The sequence below is a fragment of the Lytechinus pictus genome, chromosome 3 (assembly GCF_037042905.1).
Source record: "Lytechinus pictus isolate F3 Inbred chromosome 3, Lp3.0, whole genome shotgun sequence".
NCBI lineage: Eukaryota > Metazoa > Echinodermata > Echinoidea > Temnopleuroida > Toxopneustidae > Lytechinus > Lytechinus pictus.
In genome coordinates, this window is record NC_087247.1 from 62970244 (window position 1) to 62994650 (window position 24407).

General features: G+C 37.1%; 1 protein-coding gene across 1 annotated transcript; it reads left to right on the forward strand.

Moving 5' to 3' along the window:
- The first annotated feature begins 2976 nt into the window (after nt 1-2976).
- On the forward strand, nt 2977-22987 carry LOC129255425 (coatomer subunit zeta-1-like). Its single transcript, XM_054893777.2, has 5 exons — nt 2977-3032; nt 4329-4406; nt 10523-10613; nt 12853-12873; nt 20413-22987. Exons 1-5 carry the CDS (start codon nt 2977-2979, stop codon nt 20458-20460), a joined length of 294 nt encoding a protein of 97 aa, XP_054749752.2. The 3' UTR covers nt 20461-22987.
- Nucleotides 22988-24407: the final 1420 nt, after the last annotated feature.

A 24407-nucleotide genomic window follows, 5' to 3' on the forward strand; every position in this document is an offset into this window, starting at 1 on the left:
TCTTCTCCTTTCTTAGCCCCTCAAGATGCTACAGGTCACCCATGATGGGTATTTAAAATGGAGGAAATGGATCGTCCTGGATGAAATAGCGTGACCTTTTATTTTTCTAACTCCATGATTAAATATTGAATTATAATGAAGATTGTGTTCTAGCTTCATCCTAGGGTACGTGTGACTATAATGCAGTTATATCTAATTGTAATCACTATTTCTTTCCCACATATCCTTGCTGATCTGGCACCTAGCATACAACTGTACCCATCTTGTTTTGTACTTGATCTCTTGTGCTAATGGAATGAGTTAAACAAAACTTTTGATTCCAAAAGCAAAGATTTGTTGAGACATGGTGTGGCATTGCTCAGCTCCTAATTTCAGCAACATTTTTTAACAGAGCAACTAGAATATGAGGGGGAAAATGACTCGGATGCAGGAGCAGTTGACCAATTACAGTTCAAGCAAAATATGATGTCACAAGTTTGTCCACAAAACTAGGACAAAAGTCTCTTTTATTTCATAGTTGATGTTTGTGTGAAATAAGTGGGAGTGGTCCATGTATGCATATTGAAAATGTTGCTGAACTTTTTTCACATGCGTAATGACTCCATAATCACCTCTCATTCTCCAGTGTACATTAGCCTATATAGTTTATTTAACTACATTTCTTATACTATTTGGTACCATGCTATGGAGAATGCACATGTGCAGTCTCCGCTTAGTTACTTTACACAAATGTTGCTGTCATTGTTTGGTTTTCATTTTGGGTAAAATAAAAAGGAAATTAAAGATGGGTTAATTGGTATTTGGGTCAGTTGCACCCAGTTTTTAGTCCTCAGAGATGCTGATGAATAATTTTGACCTTTTTTCTTCTAGCCCAAACAGGATGTACCATATTTGAAATTTTTGGCATGTCCAACACAAAATGTCATCTATGTATAATATTTGTCACTTTAATATTGATAGCTCTAGAGTCCACCTGTGTAAGGTATATATCTATCCAAACCCATCTCTTAGATCCCTTGATGATGAGGTTTTCACAGGTTGTCTCTTTGGACATGTAAAAAAGAACAATAGCTGACCTTTGTCTTAACATCTTATACAGGATATGCTCTGTTTTATGACCAATTATAACAATCAAAGATCTGAGTAAAAGTAAAGAATGTCTTGTCATCCTCCTCCTTTTCTTTCTTGTATCCTTCTGCTGCCCTTTCCTGTTGGTAAATCAGAAGAGGTAGTAGATGATGGTCTTTCATTGTGTAACTCTATGACTCACTTGCTTGTGCACAGTTACCTCTAGGATGATGATGTCCAGGAACATTGACCTCTCACCTTGTACATTAAAGCTGTGATAGATTTTTTTTAAAGAGAAGCATTGGAGTATCCAGGCTGAATTATCTTTTGATTTGTTTATAATTCACAGCATTTGGATTTCATTATTCAAACCATCATTATGATTTGCTCCTGATGTATCAAGTCTTGGATGATGCTGTCCTGGTTTTTGGTTAATTTACCCTTAGATCTGTGGTCTGGTATTGCTCTAGAAGACAATATCTTGTGATTTAAGAAGGCTGAGAGTCATTTAACATTGTGAAGATTTTGGTCATAATCAGAAGAGCTTGGAAATTTTCAGTTACACGGCAAGTCATAATTTGGAATAACCCACATTACTCATTTACTGACCCTTTACATTATGATTTTCACTTTTTTTTAACTAAAAAAGGTTGAGGAGAGCAGCTTTGATTGGCATGAAAGTTGTTTTGATATTCATTTTTTTTCCTTTCCCATTTCTTATACTTGAAGAAAGAATAAACATTTTATCAGAAGAATTGGATATATATTTTAAATTTTGACTCGTAAATGTGTATTTGGTATATATAATGATGGGAAAGTTTGATGACACGATTTTTCTATTTGGATATGATGTATTATCAAGTTTTCTACCTTAACCTGATCAACCTACCCACACACCCTTGGCTCATCCTTCATCAGTAGATATAGATGCCAACTACCAGTCACATTATGTCACCTTGTCATCACTTAGTATCTCTAGAGACAAACAAGAGGAGGAAAACTTACATCATGCTTCACCTGGATACACCTCTTGGAACCAATCTCAAGCTAGAGTCACCCTTGGTGATGCAGTCCTGATCACAGTCTGTTGGGTGTTCTGGTTGCATGGTTACTATAGACATGCAAATCATTCAATGGATGGGCAAATTACAGGAAAATGGAAAACAAAAAAGCAGATACTCTTTAAATTTAGAATAAGAATAGAAAGATGATGGAAAAATTAACAATCATATCTATTTATTTATTTGTTTGTTTGTTCGTTCATTTATACATTTATTTATTTATGATATTTAGACAGGGTGACTCATCATCTCTTAAAACAATAGCATTAAATAAACAAAATATATAACAGCAGCAAAGAATAATAACATGAATAAACATATTTATAAAGTATATATGCCTCATGTGATAATTGAAATAAAAAGAATAGTGTCTTCTTTCAATCTCTTGTGCATGTATCCGTGCTAATCTTCAAATATTTGCGTCTTTGCCAAACTATAATGATGAACATGTATCTCCCTCCCTCTCTTAAAGATTGACACTTTGATAGTAATCAGCAGATTGAGTTTGTCCCTAGAAAGAATTTTATGTTACTTGATATCAGCTTTCTTGAATTAAAGTTTGTGAAAAGTGATTGGTCACTGGTGATTTATGAAATAGTTTAGAATCAAGTCAAGATGTTGATTTTTTTTATCTGGTCCAGGTCTGCTTAATTGTTTCTTGTCCTGTAGGAGCAAGGCTATGAATTGAGCGATTGATGTGTTCATTGATTAGGGCACAGTTGATCTTCAAACGAAGGAAGTTGATTTACATGTTCATGAATCCACCACCTCTCCTCTTTGTTCTCTTCCTTTCTCTGTCTTGATCTCTCTATACCGTTTGCGCTGCTTTGGTCTGGTCCCAAATCGGATGACGGATGTTGTCATCCTACCCTTCATTTCCAAGGCAGATCTTATTTGCATCCAGTAATAGTGGAATATGAATATCTTCTTCCTTCCCCCTTTCTCCCCCTCCCATCCCCCTTCTCCCTAGGGGATGGACTACCATCCCCTTTTGATTGACTTGTATGTCACTTCCCTTTCTTTCATCACCCTTTCAGAGCGGACTAATATTTCCTAGGTAGTGTTCATATTTCAAAGTTATTTCTTTCATGCTTTAAGATATTTTTTCTAGCTTTAGACAAACAGTTTGATATGTGAGTGCTGACCTCTAAAATATTTGAATCTTGTGATTTTATTTACCATGATAATTTGAATCTTCAGTAAAAGAATCTGTAGTAAGTTGATCAAATGTCATTTTGAAATGTTTGCAGTGTTAGAGTAAAATGACTCTCAACGTATTTTAATAATAGTCTATGATGTTTGATGTTCACAGATTTACACATTTATGTTGATACTTACTTTCATTATGAGGATTTTACTGCAAAAAGTATTGCATGTAAAAGTGATTCGCCTCAAGATAAACTAATAAACTCATATTATGAAGAGCTGTACTTTATATTTTCTGCAGGAGTGTACCCTTCAAATTCTATGTCTATGCTTTGATTTGTTTGCCTGTTTATTATGTTATGCAATCACAAAGATGATAGCTATGATACATTGAGATGTGTGGATGCATCTGCACCATGGAAACCTACACCATGAAGTTTGCATGCATTCATCTCCTGCTTCCAATTCCCTTTCCCCCTTAGGATGGTAATATTTAGTCACAAAGTCAATTGCACAGATCCTGTTTTCTGAAGGAAGAGTCGAGATGCCTCACAAAAATAATGTGCTGATTGATCAGTCTAATTCCTCTTCATATTGCATCCCTAAGCCTGTCATCCAGGGATGATGTCAAGATTTGACATGGCCCTCTCATGATGTCGTAGTATCATCCAAGCGAAGTACAAGAGAGGCACATTCAGTTGGACCAATGTTTCCTGCCCTAGATTCAACTTGTGTTTGGAATGTAATGAATTCTAACATTCTAGCAAAAAGAGCAAATGTTTAATCATTGAGTCTTCACTTCCAGGAGATAAACTTAATATTCAAAACTTTCTCATCTTTGTTCTTAAACATACTTTCTATACTTGAATTCTGATCAAGTATAGGTTTACATTTAAATGATTTTTTTCTTATTTTATGGTTTCAGTTTTCAGGCAGGTAAAATATCTTTATCTCACTATAAAGCTTTATGATATTTTTTCAAGCAACATTTGCAATCGCTATTCGCATCACTTGTCTAATCTTGTCTTTTTTCATTTATTTTATTTTCTGCAGGAAAAATGTGGAAAAGAAAGCTCTATTTGATCACCTGGATTCCATTTTTCTTGCTCTAGATGAAATCATTGACGAAGGGTAGGTATCTTAGTGTATTGACATTTTATGAAAAAGAACAGTAGATATCATGGAGTATAAGACATTTTCAATTTGTAGCTATTTCACGTCAAGAGGTTTGACTTCAGAACATTTATTTCAAGGGATGGGAAATATTTTGGTTCTGTCAATTATGGTTCATTGTTAGAGTTGTATTTATATGAATGTGAATCACATGCAAAGTAATCCATACAATCCATGATTAATTCATTTCTAGTTAGACAGTTAAACATAAGTGTATGTATGAAATAATTGTAATTACTTCTATACCAGTATTGTGGACAAGGCCAAGTATTTCGGACCTCAAATGCCACATAAATAAATTGTCCTTGATGCAGGTCTTGAGTATCACAACACTACAAATGATTTTCCATAAATGATTGCTAGATTTTTTTATTGTTATCTTTTTTTTCTGAATTATTTCTTTGGGCCTGTGTAACATAAACTATATGTACAATAAGCATAACTGTAAGTCTAAAGCAACTCTTGGACAAACTGCTACAACCAATTATATATTAGCTTAGTTTAGTTCAAGTTTATCTAACCAATCATTAAAAAAAACCCATACAAATGCAATAGAAAAGTGTGGACCCCTAAGAAGCGCTGCTTGTGAGTTGGGGCCAACATATAGGCCTTCGCGTATATGGTAACACATTAGAATTGATTTACATTACAAGGTATATACTAAAAAAGGGGAAAAGTAAACTTGGCTAGCCATCATTTGACATACACAAACACACCCTCCCACACACCCACACACATCCTATCTCAGACATCATCCTTCAAATATATAAAGTATCTCTATTTAATATGTTACTTCATCCTGTACTGGCAGCGCTAACAGAGCACTAACAGCACTATTAGGGAGGATTTGACCGCACAGAAGCATAATGTTAGTGGAATCACTAGCTAGCACTGTTAGACTAACATTACAAGGGTGCACAGAAGCTAACATTTGCGCTAATGTTTGAACTTCTCACTAACAGTGCCATGGGCACCAATAGTGACATTGATACTGATAGTGAATATTTTTGTCAGCACTATGTAAATCTCTTATTATATCAAGTGCTTTATAATAGACCTAGATCATAGTAAAAGGGTACTCCAGTCACAATATAAGAGTAACTAGATTTTAATTCGTCATGCGGAAGAATTAGGTGGTCGGTCGTAGACAGACAAATACTAGTAGATAAACATACATAATTATTTAACAAATGAGTAGATATAAGATTGAAAGATAAATAGACAGTCAGATAGACATACATATTTAAACAGAAACACATAACAAAGATATATAAACATACATAATAATTGAAACACATAAATATATATTAAATTGAAAGATAAATGGATCGATAGACAGATAGACAAATTCAAACAGATAGATATACGATAGATAGATAGAACATAGCTAGATAGAAAATAGATAGATAGAGAGACAGACATACAGATAGAGAGATAGAAAGAAAGATAGATAGTTAGATAAATATATCATGTAGGTAGATAGATAGATAGATATAGATAGACAGACAGATATATAGATAGAGAGAGAGAGAGAGAGAGAAAGAGCGAGAGACAGACAAATAGATTGATATAGAAAGATAGACATTTTCAAACAGATAGATATATATTAGACAAATAGATAGATAGATAGATAGATAGATAGATGGATAGATAGATAGACATATTTAAACAGATAGATATATATATTAGACAGAGAGAGAGAGAGATCGATAGATAGACAGATAGATAGATATACTGTAGGTCTACAATATAGACAGACAGACATATGGATAGATAGATAGAGTGAGAGAGAGAGAGAGACATATTCAAACAGATAGATATATATTAGACAGAGAGATAGATAGATATGTCATGTAGGCAGATAGATAGACAGACAGATATATATATTTTAACATAGACAGCGGATAGATAGACGGATATGATTAGATATAAAAAAAGTAATTATAATCTGTTTTATTTTGCAATATTTTAACTATTATTTATTAGAATTCTTATAATTGATCGTGCGCAAGTAAAACAAAATCATGTTAACCCGCGGACTCGAACCCCTGCCCGCATGATTGAATGAGATGCAAGTCTGACGCCTAACCGATTGAGCTAGAATATTTCCCATAGACTTTACACGTAACGAAAATAAGAGAATCTCAAATCCAATTTTGCAAGTGAAATACGGGCATGATCCCGGCATCTGATCGAAAAATAAAGGCGACACTGCCGAAAGCTTAGAATCTCAGCTACCACATTCTAAAAGCTCAGGAATAACTGACAAGAAAAAATGGAGATATGACTCACGAAATAAAGGAATGTAGAATCTAGTTTTGAGAAAAAGTCATGTCCCATAGAGATTACACGCAAAATGAGTAAAAATGACACGCCTTTATTATTTGCAATTTTTGAGGATGACCCGTTTATCAAAATGAAAAATAAAGGTAATAATTCAGAAAGAGTAAGACCTAAGCTACAACATATCAAAAATTGGGCGAAATTTGATCAATATTCACGGAGTTAGAGCCAAATTTGCATAATTATAATGACGTCATAACACGCAAAATGGATATTTTGACTTCCGACGCCATTTTGATGACGTCATAATATACGTTAGGGTCAAATGAGACATGAAATCATATGTATGATTCATATTCTATCGAAATATGAAAAAAAAATTGGGGGTCCCCGTTCGTTCTGAAGAGCTACAGTGAATTTTTAATAGGCATGTTTTTGCCCATATAGAGCCTATGGAAAGAGCTCGCACGCACATGTGCTGCAAACTTTAATGGGTGCTCATTCCCTCATTAATGATCGTAGAGAGCTGATCGAGGTATCAATTTGATCAGAATTATATCAATAATAGATACGCATAGAAAAAACAGCGAATTTATGCTACGTAACGCCGTTACGCACGAAAACGCGCACACATACGTGCGTGCGCGCAAAATCTTGAAATGCTTAAAATGACCTGAAACGTACCCAAAAAAATTTATAGGCCATTTTGAGAATTTGTTTAGCTTTGACGCGCGCGTACGCGCGTGTCATGACCTTTACATGACCTTTGATGACATTGACAGACGACCTTTGACCTAAAGTTTATTTGATGTGAATATGATTGACTATCGATTATCAGTTATGTAGATATGATCAAATTAAGAATTTTACAAAATGGCGTGTAGATGACGTCATCATGACCAGGTGATCTTGAAAAGCTACGTATGCCGTCTCTATGATGGACTCTATACATGACAAAAATTCAGCAAAATTGATCCAGCCGATTCGGAGAAAACTTGGCGACAAACATAGGTGCGAAAAATAAATAAAGAAAGAAAGAAAGAAAGAAAATTCTGACGAAATTAAGAGATGATCTGTCATAGACAGACCACCTAAAAAGAGGGAAATTAGACGAGAAGAGGACTAAAACAAGAATACTGCTCTCTGATTGGTCAAAGAGACCACACACTCAACGGTTCCAGTGCTGGGTTCACGGCAAGGTCACACACACTCCCACAGTGGTAATCTCATCAAAATACCCGCGCTTGTTGTTTTGAAGCCTTATCCAGCCGATCAGAACTCTAGATTGAATGCTATTCCAAAATTTTAGAAATCTTGTCTTGTACCTTGGTTGGAAAAATGTGTGCTTGACCTGATTAAAAGGTGCCGCATGTCAAGAGTGACATTGTGAGAAAGTACAGAAATTTAGCTTTGTGGTGATACAGATATCTTCAAAGATATCTTCAAAGCTCAAAGTAAGAAGTTTTGCACAATGTGCAAAAGAAAACAGGAAGAAAATTCAGTATTGATGCACATTTTCAGGCCTGAAATTCACTTATACAAAATAAATGACCAATAAGAAAGAGTAACATTTACTCTATCTGATGGTGCAATGATATTTGATTTGAGGATTCTTAGAGAAAGGAATCTCATGTTTCACGAGATTTTGCAGGGAGGAGGATTCAGCCACGAGATGATTTGGATGAATCTAGCCTATTTGCTCATTAGCATAGGGACCTGCTGTCTGACTGTACCTCATTCCCTTTTTACTTATTTTCCTGTGAGCTGGAAAATTTTTCAACTTGACATGTACATGTATCTATGCAAAGCATATTGATTGTTGATGAAACTTGGACATAAGGGTAATCAAGTATTACTGAACATCCTTCTGGAGTTTTAGGTCACATGACCAAGGTCAAAGGTCATTTAGGGTCAATGAAATTAGACCATGTTGGGGGAATCAACATCAAAGTCTTAACCAAGGTTAAGGTTTTTATGTCATCATAACTTTGAATGTTTATGGATTTAGTTTATCAAACTTGGACATAAAGATAATGGTATAATACCAAATATCTGGTGTGTGTTTCAAGTCACATGACCAAGGTCAAAGGTCATCTTGGGTCAACGAACTTTGACCATGTTGGGGTATTTGTTGAATTGCCATCATAACTTTGAAAGTTCATAGATCTTGTTAATGAAACTTGAATATAAGAGCAATCAAATATCAGCAAACATCCTGTGCAAGTTTCAGGTCACATGACCAAGGTCAAAGTTCATTTTTCATGGATAAGCCTATGAATTATCTTGAAATAATCAGAATTCAGTCAATAACACTGTGGTACAATTTCATCACAAAGTAAGAATCAATGTAGCCGATCCCCGGTTTAATAGGTATTATACATTGAGCTTATGGGATTAAGGCCCCTCACACTGTATCAATCCAAACATTGATCACTACAGTATGTCATAGACTTTGTCTAACTCTATGGCTTAAACCCACTGACAACACTTGTGCCTAACAGCACTATCTATGCGGTCATTCTGCTCATGGGGTTAGTGGCTGATTGTTAGTGGTTAGTGACATGTTAGCGCTAATAACTCTGCCACTAAAAGCGTTTCTGTGCAGTCGCTACTAACCTTTTCCTGCCTCTTTCGAGACCAAGGCCAAGGACTTCAGACTCAAAGGCTAAGGACTATATGTCAGAAGCCAAGGACAAGGTCAAGGAGACATAAATATCCTGGATGTTGGCTTGGAATTGAGGAGCACAACACCATACTGTACATTCAGCATTAAATGTTTCTTCTTAACTATTTTAACACACAAATTTTTAAGGTTTTTTTTAAATTATCATTTCTCCTAAACATGCCCACAATCAGGTCAAAATCAGTTTAAAATAAAATCTGAAGAACTATCCAATCAGACATAGAGATGTATAAAGATAAAAAAGAAGCAAACAGAAAGCTAATGAAATTCAAACCATTGATGGAAATGAGGGGATTGTCTAGGCAGGATGTGATTAAATAAAAGGGTTTCCTTCCATGCAACAAAAAAATGAAAGATTTGTTTGGTATTTATGATTTATTTGAGATTGGAATCAATTTGTGTCTGAATGCTGTTTCGGGTTACAAATTTTGCTGTTCCAATTCTCAGAGACAATTGATGTCAACTAGTCTGCATCTGTTTCAGATTACTCCTAAAACAAAGGATATGTGACATTTAATTCCTTTTCCCTTAAGTTTAATGACAATGGATGTTGTTACCTTTAACTGTTGGTCTGAAGCTTAAGCTGATTATCTCTTGCATTTTGCACTTATGTCTACTTAAATCTGTCAAATTCACAAGAAAAACAGCAGAATTTGAGTGTTTTCCTCTCTATTTATCTGTATGTGAGTGTGCCATTTTTTTAATGTGCGAATAAAGATGATATATATAACAGCAGTTGAATGCCACCAACCCCTTTGATGTAAAATGACAAAATAGCTTTCTAATTATATATTGCAATTAATTCAATTGACTGTTAAAATAATTCTGTACTGCCTGTATTTCTTTACGTTGACTAGAATAAAATGGTGCAAAAATATGAAGAGCTCTGATTAGCCTTCAGTAAATAACAGCAAACCTAGATCTTGTACCAGGCAGTTACATCCAAATATGAAGATATTTAATAACTTTCTGAAAGTGAATCTGAGCTCTCTTGTTCTTAGTTCTAATGAGTGCAAATTAAAAAGCCCTTTTTTTGGTTTCTACTATTAAAGCACTCTACATAATGTATATGCGCCAATTCTCTTTGCTGATTGTTCTCATTTCTCAGGATTGTTCTTGAAGCAGATCCAAATGCTGTTGCACAAAGAGTTTCACTGAGAGGGGATGATGTACCAATTACTGAACAGACCATGTCACAGGTATTAATAAACATAATAATGAATAATATAACATGTATCACCTAACCTGTTACATTTGTCTTTTGTTTCTAAGCATATTATCACTCTGCTTGTAATCAGTGCATGTATATGGTATCACTTGTGTATCATACGACATTGATAAAAAAACAGATAATACATTTATAAATGGAACACTGTGTCATCAATAGTGCAGTTTGTATAGAAATATGATTTTGTTCAAGTAACAGTGTTCCGATTTTTTAAATCACACATCAGTGATATATCATGAGACAGGGGATATTTTCAATTTGAAGTTATTGTTTATTCCTTGGGACATGTGAAAATATTTTAGTTATAAATGATCAAATTATTAATATATTTCACAATTCAGTGAAAACATCTTTCCTGTAAACATTTTGAATTTAAATTTAATTATCACTCAATATTGTGATATGTGTGATACTGATTCTAGACACATCTAGAAATATGAAATTGAAACACTTATAATGTGCTTGAATGTAGTAGCTTGATGTACCAATGAAAGCCTTGTTTAGACTTCTATAAAATCTTAAAATCTCAAATTTAGTCAATCACTCTGATTTTATCATTTATAAATCATGAAAATGTCATTCATTTTCATTGCATGAAGTGGAAATTAAAGCCTTGAATGTAATTAAGAAAACCTTATAGCTCCAATATTAATGGAGGATTTGATCATATAGCCTACCTTGTTTGACATATTTGCAATTTATGGATTTTTGCATGGACCATACCACCAGGGGCAGATCCAGGATTTTCAAAGGGGGAGGGGGGCACATGTTCCTGATGAAAATTTGACAAGCAAAAAAACATTTAAAAAAGGCCTCAACTAAAGGGGGCTCACTTGCATAAAAACAGTATATTTACATTACAAATGTTTATTATGGCTCTCAAAAGGGGGGGGGGGCACAGTCCAGCTGTGCCCCCCCCCCCCCCCGGATCCACCAGTTCATACCACCATGATGTGAATGACATCATTCTATTTTATACGCCCGTCCTAGATGGGACGTATAATGGTATCACGCACGGTGTCCGTCCGTCCGTTAACTTTTCCTTGTAAACGCGATAACTTCAGTTTGACTTAACCTAGGCTCATATTATCTGGTGTGTATGATACTAGCATGGATGATGGATCCCAGGAAGCCTTTTGATTTTGAGGTCAAAAGGTCACGGTCACAGTGACATATTTTCATCTTACCCTTATGCAGTCCTTGTAAATACGTCAACTTCAGTTAAACTTAACCCAGGCTGATATAATGTGGTGTGTATGATACTAGCATGGATCCCAGGAACCCTATTGATTTTGAGGTCAAATGTCAAGGTCACAGTGACATATTTTCATCTTATCCTTCTGCAGTCCTTGTAAACATGATAAGTTCAGATTAACTTAACCTAAGCTCATATAATTTGGTGCATTTAATACTAGCATGGATCCCAGGAAACCTATTGATTTTGAGGTAAAAGGTCAAGGTCACACTGACATGTTTTCATCTTACCCTTCTGCAGTCCTTGTAAACGCGTTAACTTCAGTTAAAGTTAACCCAGGCTAATATAATGTGGTGTGTATGATACTAGCATGGATCCCAGGAACCCTATTGATTTTGAGGTCAAAAGGTCAAGGTCACAGTGACATATTTTCATCTTACCCTTCTGCAGTCCTTAAATGTGATAAGTTCAGTTTAACTTAACCTAAGCTCATATAATTTGGTGTGTATGATACTAGCATGGATCCCAGGAAGCCTATTGATTTCGAGGTCAAAAGCTCAAAGGTCAAGATCACAGTGACATGTTTTCATCTTACCTTTCTGCAGTCCTTGTAAATGCAATAACTTCACTTAATTTAACCTAGGCTCACATAATTTGGTGCGTATGATACTAGCATAGATCCCAGCAGTTCTATTGATTTTGAGGTCAAAAGGTCAAAGGTGAAGTCACCACCTTCCACTTTTCTTGCTACCAATAGCTCAATTTTTTGCATTACAGACGGGTGCGCCTTAGCGACACTCTTGTTCGGGAATATATTCATTATTTTGAAAAAAAGGAAAGAAGTACTCATTAGATTGAAAATCAGTGCTACTATATTTTTCAAGTCAAAAGTATCTTGTGAATTTTGTTTTCATGTTGATATTTTTTATTTTTGTGTGTGTGCTATGTCATATCCCTTTGCCTTTATTTCATTTATTTTTTTTGTTTTGTGCCTCCCTCTGTTGTGGTATAAAAGGTCATCAGCAGCAAGTTGGATGTAAGTCATTGGTCCATTCTGATTGGTTGCTCGCTACATTTTGCTTGCTGAGATGGTTTCTTGAACTCATGCCGATGTTGCATAATACTTCTAATATGCCAAGAACTTACATTTCTCATACACCATTTCCCCCTTTTTAACATTTTGCATGGTTGCCTTATTTCATTGGGTTTTTGCCCTGCTGCTGGGTATGAATTTTTCTTTAGATCCATCCTAGTGTAGTTATAATTGATTTGTATTTGTATATATATATTTGACTTGTATTATTGATTATGTGAGAGAAAGAGAGAAGAAAAAAGAAGAGTAAGACGAAGACGAAGAAGAAGAAGAAGAAGACGAAGACGAAGACGAAGAAGAAGAAGAAGAAGAAGAAGAAGAAGGAGGAGGAGGAGGAGGAGGAGGAGGAGGAGGAGGAGGAGGAGGAGGAGGAGGAGGAGGAGGAGGAGGAGGAGGAGGAGGAGGAGGAGGAGGAGGAGGAGGAGGAGGAGGAGGAGGAGGAGGGGAAAAGAGGAGGAAATGAGGAAGGAAGGAGGAGGAGGGAGGAGATATGACCTTGCTTCTACATGACCAGAAACAATTGAACAGTGTCACAATTGATATGTCACATGTAGCATGATGATACAAAGACAAATAAAATTAACAATCCATTTTATTGGATCCATAGATTTTATTGCATTTATTTGTTTTGAAGGTTGAAGGAAAAAATAAAGTAGAATTAAAAATAAATATATTTAATGAAACAAATGCTATCAAAATTGTTTTATTTGATGTTACTTGCATTGTTTTCTAAAAATTTAGTGATAGAGCAAGATTGTTGAACACATATCGACATATATATATTTTTTCTTAATATTGTATCTTTGTACAGCATTGCACTTGTTAATAACAGTTGCTAACTAGAATTATTATCTTTGGTCTGTTTGCATTATGAACTAACTTGTTTTTGTGAAAATCTTTTATGGATTTTATATAATTGGGATCACAAAGCAAACTCATTTAGCAATTTCTAGCTTCAAAATTCATGTGTGTATTTTGGGTTGTGCCAACAGGTTGTCATGTTTATTTCTTTATTCATTTATTCGACTTTTATTCATTTATTGATGCATTTATTTATTTTGATTATTAATTGATGTATGTTTTATTCATTTATATATCTAGTCATTCAATTGTAAAACTATGCATTCATCTACATTATTATTTCTTAGTTATTCATTTATTCACTTGTCTGTTTATGAAATATTTTTTATTTCTATTTGGAATGGTTCAAACTATTCAATCCCACTTGTCTAAAGAATAAAAAGTAAAACAATTCAAAATGTCTCCCAGATGCTATATAAAAGCATCATATCTTAGGTTATATTTCTAATTTGATTTCAGTAGGCTACTAATTAATTACCTACAATTTAAGATTTAACAAAAATAACTAGAAACTATCCAAATTTACTAAAATAATATTTTTATCCTTATTTAGTCTAGGATATAAGCATGGGAAGCTGATATGTGTGGGTTGATTGTATCATTTTACACTAGATGGCGCTCTTACACATGCTATTTTGCATGGTGTTTAAATATTCCTTTCCCATGATACGCGCATTTATGCTGAGTCAGAAGCCCCGTACGCAAGCAGCCGATCTACTAAGAATTTGCATGTAATGTAGTATTAAAAGAAAACCCTATTTCCACTTAACTTCCTTCCCAAACCTTTTGCTTAACACCTGGAAATTTATCTTAAGTGAAATATTAACTTGATATTATCTATAAAAAAAAGTTTCATAATCCATTTTGAAATCTTTAGTTTAATACACAAGCAAAGTGTACTTGCATTTTGTATACTCAATCTAAGAAATGAATCTCTTGTTATAGAAGTACAGTGTTTGTAATTTGTAATATAATGTAAACTTGGAGCCTTGTCTATAATCTTTTTGGTGGGATATGTTCATAAATTTTCTTTATCAATATGTACATGCAGATAGATGGTTCTTTTCTTTCTTGGCATTGCAACGTCCCTTTTTTTTTTTTTTTTTTACATTTAATTTTTCTCATCTTTCTAAATGACGTATGACAGAATTATACGTATGTGGCAATCTTACTGCCCTTTGTAAAATCAGATGAATTGATTGATTTACCACATTTATCATGATGTATCAAAATGCTAACAAAGAGGCAGTATGTAAATGGAATGGATGTATATCTTCTATAGTTAGTTTATTATTTAAGACAATTATCACATTTTGGGATAAATGATGATAAAAATGCTTCAAACAAGAATATTAAAAATAGAAATACCTTAAAAACAGCACCCAAATCCAATTCGTCTATAACCAGATGTAAACTTAAGAAATTTATAATTTACTATCAATAACTGGGATATACTCATTTGATTTGCTTGTTCATTACGATGAACCAAGCACGCCGAATATACAGTACACAATTTTCCTGCGCGCGCGCTGCATCTCCCTATGAACGCACTATCCCAAGATCATCGCGCAATTTGGCGTCCATTTCCTCTTTTACTTTCGCCAGCCGTCGAGTGCAGACGTAAAGCTAAGTACACTCTCAAAAAAACGCAAACTTGTTTTACAATTTGGTTTTATACGAGTGCATTTATCCCTTATTTCAATCTTATTTTTCCTTTTAAGGTTGTTTTAAGCATATCCCATCGCGCGGAGCTCTCCGTGATATTATTTTCACGTATTTTGTTCTGCTTTCTTGTGAGTCTAAAACATAAGATACGTTTTCTCGCAGGCGGGTTGCTTCGCATCCCCACCCCGCAGCTCCGCGCCTTCCTGCGTGTCGCGGGCGTTGAGTTTCATGCTCCTCTTCCTTATAAATTCATTTTAATTCTCTGACTTCTCGCTTCTTCGCATCCGTCTTGAATTTCCTTGAATTTATTTCTCTTCCACAGATAGGTTCTGTCGGACGTTCAGGAGCGTCGTTTTTCTATTCTCGTTTCAACTACTATTGTTCTTGTCTCAAGTTAGTTGATTGTCTCCTTTGTTTCAATCAACTATTGTATCCTTTGTTCTTGTGATTCTATTAATTCTTGAATTAATTAATTAATTATTTAAAAGCTTTTCCACCTCGCTAATTTTGTTCTGGTCTTCCTTTTTTCAGGAAAGCAAGCTTCAGTTTCTTCTTTCCTTTTTTCAGATCAGCTTCCGGTTCCGGATACTTAAATAATTTTTTTTCGACCTCTTGTCAAAAAAAAAAAAAAAAAAAAAAAAAAAAAAACTTTGTTTTTTTCTCTCAGCTGATCCCATCCTTCACCTTCAAAAAAAAAAAAAAAAATTTTTTTTTTAAGCAGGTGTTCACACAAAAAAAAAAAAAAAAAACTTTGTGTTTTTCTTCTTTAGGTGCTTCTTCCCTTTTTCCTTAGGAACTTTGCAGAAGCAGTCTTCTTGTTGTGTTTTCTTATACGAACAATTATAATTATATATTTATAGGGAGGAGTTTCTCATAATAATTCTCTAATTATTACTGTTCCCTTTTACTGGGATAGTACTGCGTGTACTTACCCGTTAGAGATATTATATTATTGTAATTCTCACTGTTCGTTTTTTGAAGTCCCTTGACTTCTGGGGTTGGGGTTTTTTCAACCCCCCTACCCCCATCTTCTCTGTTTCCCTTTTTTTTTTTTCTCTTTCTACTTGCTATTAGATTTTCATCTACATGAGCATGAGCTTCTCGGATTCCTCCCTAGAAGAGCTCAAAATGGCCGCTGAACAGGTGTCCAACACTGGGGTTTTATTCCCCATCAGCGGTAATGTAGAAAGTGGAAACGGAGAAAGTTCCCTCGTGGGTTCTAAGAAGGGTGGAACCGTGGATCCGAGTCCACGTGCCCATGGGGGTGGAGCCGTGGATGCGCGTCCACGTCCCCCAATTAAGAAGGGTGGAACCGTGGATCCGCGACCACGTGCCCGCAAAGTGATAGCCCAGGTCTCCGCGCCGGAGCCTGAACCATTTTCGGGGAGCGTCGTACTAGCTCAGAAAACGACGACTCCTCTAGGGCTACCGGACCCACCGGCTATCGGGTCACCTAAAGACCGGGGGGAGAGCAGCCTCTCCGCCCGGCACAAGAGACTAGGCTCGATGCCGTTTCAGACTCCCCAAGGGAGCATCGGCAAAGGGCTATCAGCCCCTAGTCGCAGGAGACAGCATAGCCCGACCCCGTCGGACTCTAGATTTAACCTGACTCCGTCAGATTCTGCGGATCGTTCTTCTCGGTCAACGAGCGCTCCCCGTGGGAGAGCTATGACGAAGAGATCAAAATCCGCACAGCCTCCTGCCCCTTCTTCTGCGCCTCCACCGGAGCCACCGAAGAAGAAGAAGAAGAAGAAATCCGCGGCCGTAAGCCCCGTTCCATCGGGCGGCCCGGCTTCAAACTCTTCTACGGATGGCCAGGCCTCGCAACTTATGATGTTGCTCCAGAGCGCCTTTGTCCACTGTGGGTTGCTACCCCCGGGCTCGTCTGCTCCACAAGCGGACACCGGCCATCCGACACCTCGAGACACCGCAAGCGATTCTAACGAATCACCGGCTCTTGAACCCACTCAGGCTACGCCCGTGAGTTCTCAGGCTCGGCCGACCTCGGGGTTTCTTCCCCGTGAGTCCGACCATGGCACACGCCGCCCGAGCTTTTCACGGGCGCCTGCTACCTTCGGGGCTCCGCCCGGCGAGGAGACTTGGGTCGGTTCCCCCCCTCTAGAGGCGGAACAAGCCCTATCAGAGGACGAGTTCAATCCCGATCCTCCGGGTAGCCCAGCCCCCCAACCGGCGGGCAGTAGGGCTCAGGACGCCACAGAGATCCTCCATAAATATCTCCCACATATCTACCCTCCAGACGAGCCGGTAGAGGGAGATTTGGACTCTCTCTTCTTCCCACAGCCTCGGAAAACCCCACAGGGTATTCCCGCTCACTAATGACTTTAAGGCTGCATACGAAAGGGCGGCCGCACAGGCTAGCGTGCCTGCCGCCCAGGGAAGGAAGCCAGTAGCCTTCGGAAAGGGTTTTGCCTTCTCCAAGGAGGATACCGAGGCGTTTTTCACAGATGCGTCGCTTACGGGATGGGGCGGCCATTGTGCAGGGGAGATGGTTTTGGGGGTCTGGTTACCTCAACGCACCTTACCTCATATCAATGTGTTGGAGATGAGGGCTGTCATCAATTCCCTTCAGCATTTCCGACACAGGTTAGTCGATCGAACGGTCTTGATTCGCACAGACAACAAGTCAGTTGCAGCGTACATCAATCGCCAAGGCGGCACCCGATCAAGCTCTCTCAACGCCCTAGCTGCGGAGCTCTGGGAGTGGTGCCACCGTGCGAAGATCGTTCCAGTTGCCTCGTATATACCAGGCAGCGACAACCTGATAGCCGATTTTCTGTCCCGGGGCCGGTGCCTACCATCCGAATGGTCGCTCCACCCGGAGATATTTCAGTCTATCCAAGTCCACTGGGGACCCCTGGAAATAGACTTGTTTGCCACGGCTCTCAACCGGAAGCTGCCGATGTTCTGCTCTCGTGTCAACGAAACAGAAGCAACTTCCCTGGATGCATTCTCCATTCATTGGGGGGATCGGAGGTGTTATGCGTTTCCTCCGTTCCACCTAATACCGCAGGTATTGAGGAAAGTGAAGGAAGATCAAGCTTGGCTTCTTCTAGTGGCCCCCAATTGGCCAAGGAGGCACTGGTTCCCGCAACTCCTCGAACTGTTGGAGGGGGACCCGCTCACACTTCCTCTGAGATCAGACATAGTATCTCAACCTCTGTCGGGGATCACGCATCCTCGGCCAGCGGTCCTCCACTTAACCGCATGGCTGTTATCGGGCAAGACGCGAAAGCTCTAGGCCTTTCTGATCGTGCCTCTCAATTGGTAATACAGAGTCGCAGAAACTCGACTCTTGACCTTTACAATTCTCGGCTGGGCCGATTTGCAGATTGGTACACTGCGCGGTCTGTTGACCCTCGCAACGCCTCTCTTGCCGCGATCGCGGATTTCTTTGTTCACCTTTTCGACATCGGTCGTTCGCTTTCCACCATCAGGGGTTTCCGGTCGGCTATTGCTGCGTTTCATTCCGGATTCCCAGATGGCTCTAACGTCTCAAATTCCAGTCTACTCTCTAGACTGATGAGAGCGTTTTTCTTAAAGCGACCGCCGAAGAAAAGACTGACTCCTTCCTGGAGTCTTCCGGCTGTGCTTAACGCTCTGGCTAAGCCTCCGTTTGAGCCTCTAGCAAAGAGCTCCTTGCATGATTTGTCTATCAAGACTGCCTTCTTAATTGCTGTAGCATCTGGTCAAAGACGCAGCTCTATTCACGCTTTGACTACTTCCCCCGGTCACATCCGGTGGGAACGGCGTGGAGTCCGCTTGATTCCCACACCGTCCTTTATTGCCAAGAACCAGACTGCCACCTCTGGTTCGATCGAGTTCTTCCTAGCTCCCCTATCAGATCTTTCCTCGGTTACTGAGGACAAAGTCTGGTGCCCGGTCAGGGCCTTGAAATGGTACCTGGATAGAACTAAGACACTTCGCAACTCTGACCAGTTGTTTGTCACGTCGCGCGAGCCGTTTGCGGCAGCGTCACGAGACACCATCTCCCGCTGGATCGTTGAAGCGATCAAATCGGCTGATGATGATGCTCTCCTTTCAGACACTAGGCCGAGAGCCCATGACACTCGTAGTATTGCTACTTCTTGGGCTCTCTTCAATGGCGTCGCCTTGGACGACATTCTAAGAGCCGCCTTTTGGCGCTCTTCCAATTCTTTTACATCCTTTTATCTAAAGGACATTCCTTCGGGAGAGGCCTTATTTGCCTCCTCTGCTCTTAGGGCAGCGGCCCCTGTGTCTTAATCTCCCTTCTTTGCGCACTTTTTATTCTAGACATGCCTCCCTTCACGTTGAGTCCGTGTTGGTCTAGCAAATCAAATGAGTATATCCCAGTTATTGATAGTAAATTATGAAAATACTTACGTTTATTTTCTTATTTACGAGATAACTGGATATACTCATTTGAACCCTCCCACCTACCCCTCACCTTGCGTGGCAACATGTCTTGCGTGCAGGCTCATGAGAGGAAATGGACGCCAAATTGCGCGATGATCTTGGGATAGTGCGTTCATAGGGAGATGCAGCGCGCGTGCAGGAAAATTGTGTACTGTATATTCGGCGTGCTTGGTTCATCGTAATGAACAAGCAAATCAAATGAGTATATCCAGTTATCTCGTAAATAAGAAAATAAACGTAAGTATTTTCATAATTTACAAGAAATAATGGAGCAAAAACAAACAATATTGATGACATTATTGACATTTTGAAATATCAGTTGACAGTATCTTTCTTTTATATATTATAAAATTATGTAAGCAAAAGTTATGATTTCAAGATGTGAAACCTTGTAACAGAGTAAATGTATGTGTTCTAATTGTTCAATAGATTTACTTATTTTTAAAAAGTAAATTTATCATTGTTTTACAAATAATTTATTCATGCAGGTACAATATTGTTTTAATTTTGTCCCCTTTCTCTTTGTTTCACTTTTCTCAGGTGCTACAGTCAGCCAAGGATCAACTGAAGTGGTCATTATTAAAGTAGCATCAAACCATCTTTTCACCATCTCTTGTAAAAATGTATCATCATGATAAATTCATGATGTATAGTCTAATATTCATATGTAAATATAGATAGGAGGATGTTAACCCAAGTCAAGTTTACTCTGACATGATGCTGATTTGAACAAAGATATTCAAATATGAACTAGGAGAACAGTATGAATTTCATCATTATGGCCAAAGTGTAGTATTTTTAGTTTTAAGCATTATTTCATTGAACAGTGATATACAGAGCCTACATTAGGCTGTATGGAAATGAGTGAGATGGTGATGTCAAATATTCATTTTTTCATTAGGTATTTTATAATTTAAATTCCCAAATATTCACTTTCATCAGAGATGTGTACAAAAATTGTTCATTGTCTCATATGAGCACTTTATGCATCCAGCGAGAATTTAAAAGTATGTTGAATCACATTCTGTGATTAGAGGGTTCAAAATTTGATGGAAAACATAAGGAAAACCAGGTTTGTGACATAGGTTTACGAATTAGCATACATCATTTACTGTTGCATGAAATTGGCAAACTTAAAAACTCCATATTTTGTTATTTATTGAATATTATTCAAATGGAATTTGTACTGCTTTGCTTGATGAGTTTTAACCTATTCATTAAAACCGGCATGATATCAGAGTATAATTATTTGGTCCGTAATAATTGATGCATGTAGGTGTGCAATGTTAATACACTCTGCCATCTTTGTATACTGGAGTTAATATTGTATATAAAAGCCTTAGATAAACAAACCAGGATGAATAGTCATTCCATTACCTTTAGAATGTACATTGTCAATATATATTTATCTTCAGTTTGGAACTGTATACAATGACTGCATGTAAATACAACCTTTATTCCAGTTAGTATCCAGCAAAAGTAGTAAAAGACAGACACAGTTTTACTCTAATTTCTTTGCCATTTTGTTGTCAAATCTTCAAAAAAATTTATTACTTTGGTATTATTTTATTCTCTCGTTTTAGATATTGTAAACTTGTATGTGAGGTATAGGCCCAATCACATAACAATGGAATTTTCTATTTGCCTTTAAAGGAAAATCAAAAAAATAATCATATATATGTAAAAATATGAGAATGCATATATGCTTTTTACCCAAATTATTTGTGAATATTTGTGTCAAAAGAGATTAAAGAAGACATAGATAAATAATTTGTTAAATTTATGTAACTATTTATGTTTATTTTTAAAATGATTTGTCAAAATAATATCAGATCTTCAACCATATTGGTCTGTTCTGTTTTTAATATAGTAAAAACCATTTTCCCACATTTGTTGTTGAAACCTTATAGAAGCTTGGTAATGAGATCCAGCAGCACACCATACTGGCCTTGATGATAGAATATCATAGCCATTGAATTTGCAATATTTATTCGTGGAAAAATTGTAAATTCTGTATTGTGAATAGTTCAGATAATTTGATTTCAAGCATCATTATGTGAATGTCTGCTCCAGAAGTTGTGTCCAAACAAGCATGAGTGTATTTTGTGTATGCTACACAGTGCTGCAGACAGAACAGATTTACATATATCAGACATCATTGTAAATGACTGAAGGAGTCATGCTAGCTAGTTAAGCTTAAATCAGTTGTTGAGAAGTTATCACAATTTACAATTAAAATGTTGTGTCAACATAAAGAGTACTATGGACAAACATTCTGATCTTATACACATCCTGAAGCCTTGGATAAATGATGTAATTTATAATACATTGAGGCCATCTGATAATTTGATTTGTTTCTATATGAAACAAATTATGCATGATTTCATGTATTCATTAAATGATTTAATGTCCATAAAGTGAATATTTGAAGTATTTTTAGATATAATTTTTTGGGGTATGATCCATTATGTTATGTTCGTCCTGTCAAAATTATGAAACCAATGATATTTCTCATTAATGATATTTCTCATTAAAGTACATGCATTTTGAATGTATAGCATATTAATTGCATTTGCAAGACTTTTGTATGAAAAAAAATGTGTTTAAGCATCTGAGGAAATATGTGTGTCATTTAATATGAATCCCTCACAGCATCTTTCACATTGGCATTATGCATTTCCCTTTTTTTAAGTGGAATGGAAGGAATAAAAAGTACAGGTTGCTTAACAAAATTCAAAATGGTCTAAGGTACCTGAATTTTAGACCGGTAACTGTAAGGTGATTATCAATGAAAAAGGAATGGGAAACTGGTATTGAATTAATGAAACTACATTTTAAAAATTACCAATGCATTACTAGTACTCGGTGTATCATTGAATTTATTTTTTGTGGGATACATCATGATAAATTTAGAATTGATTTGATATGAAATTCTCATAATTTGCTGAGGAGCAATAAAATACATGTATATACATCAATAGCATGTTTTGTCCTCACGAAAGAAAGGTAGCACTAATTATTCTGATTGAAATTTTTGAAAAAAAGAAGAGACATTCTACTTAGTTATCAGAGCAAATTGGATCCTATATTATAATGGCATCACAGAGGTTAACAATTCAAAATATCCATGGGCTCATTGTGTCGAAGTTTTTCAACTTTCATATTGTTCAGAAGAATATGTTCAAACTCTCTCCTATCTGCTCCTCTTTTTAAAAAGAATCCTTTGATATTTGGGTTGGATTTCTCTGAAAATTTATGAGGCCTAGGCCAGTTCCTGAGGACTATAATTTTCCCAATGTTTTTGTGGTCACTCATGGGTGTACAGATTGGGGGGGGGGGGGGGCTCTTGCCCAACCCCCCCCAAAAAAAATTAACGACCAAGAAAAAAAAAGAGAAAAGGAAAGGGATAAGGGTAAAATATATTATTTTCTGAATACCAGTATTGTGTCAAAATCTATCACAAACTTGCATGGAGTTTTGTAGTAAAAATTTTTGCTTGCTCGCTTTGCTGGTAACTTATTAATTTTACGCTATAATGCCATATCGAACATCTCAAAAATTTTTACTCATTACGCCACTGTGGTAACTTGTCAATGAGTCTCAAAGATTATTTACAATATTGAAGGCTCAGGGACCACATAACTTAACTCTATAGGTTTACTACTATACTTGGAAGAAGACCAAATGCAATTTCCTAACGTCTCCAGCAGAAGGGTAACATTGCGCTAAAAATAAAAAGGGGCTTAACTTTCCACCTTGATAATATTTTAAATATTTTCTGTTTTCTCTCCCTCTCTTATTGGCCTCCTGAAAAATTAAAATATATTGAACGCAAAACAAAGTATTGATTCAAAAGAAATCCGCCAAGTTTTTTTAAAATTATTTTTTACTTTTAAAAGAAAAAAATAAAACGAGAGGAGCAACCCTGGAAATTAAACATGTCACGGTGCTTTGGTCGCTCATTGACCCATGATTTACGGTATTTGCACTTTGAAGTTACTTGTTTGAAGATACCGTCAATCATCGGACAATCCGATATGCGCGTTTCCGTTTTACACCCTGGCGAATTCTGGTAAAATGTCCACTCTCGTACAGCAGGCAACCGAAATCCACAACATTGGAAGTGGTGAGTTTTAGGGAAAGTGGATATTACTCTGATAACATTGTGTATTTTTTTGAATGACTAACTTATGAGTACCGTAGGCCTACCTGAAGCGATGTTCGTGCAGGCTCCACTTCACTACCGCGACACTACGCTCCACCTACCCTGCAGTAACACCTACCCGAACGTCGAGCGCGAGCCCGTGTAGCGGTAGTGAAGTGGAGTGAGTGGAGCCTGAGGTAGAGTAGGCCCTGTGATGTGAGGCTGTGTCAGTGTGTGTCATGTGTGTCGTGTGCCTTTCATTCTGTGTTCTGCAGCCACAGTCCCATTGCTACAATTAAATGCTAAGATTTCTCGTCGTGTTAGGCAGTATAGGTGCACGGCCAATATGGGAGACTGTCTTGTCTTGTCTTCTTGTCTTTCCGTTGGCGTT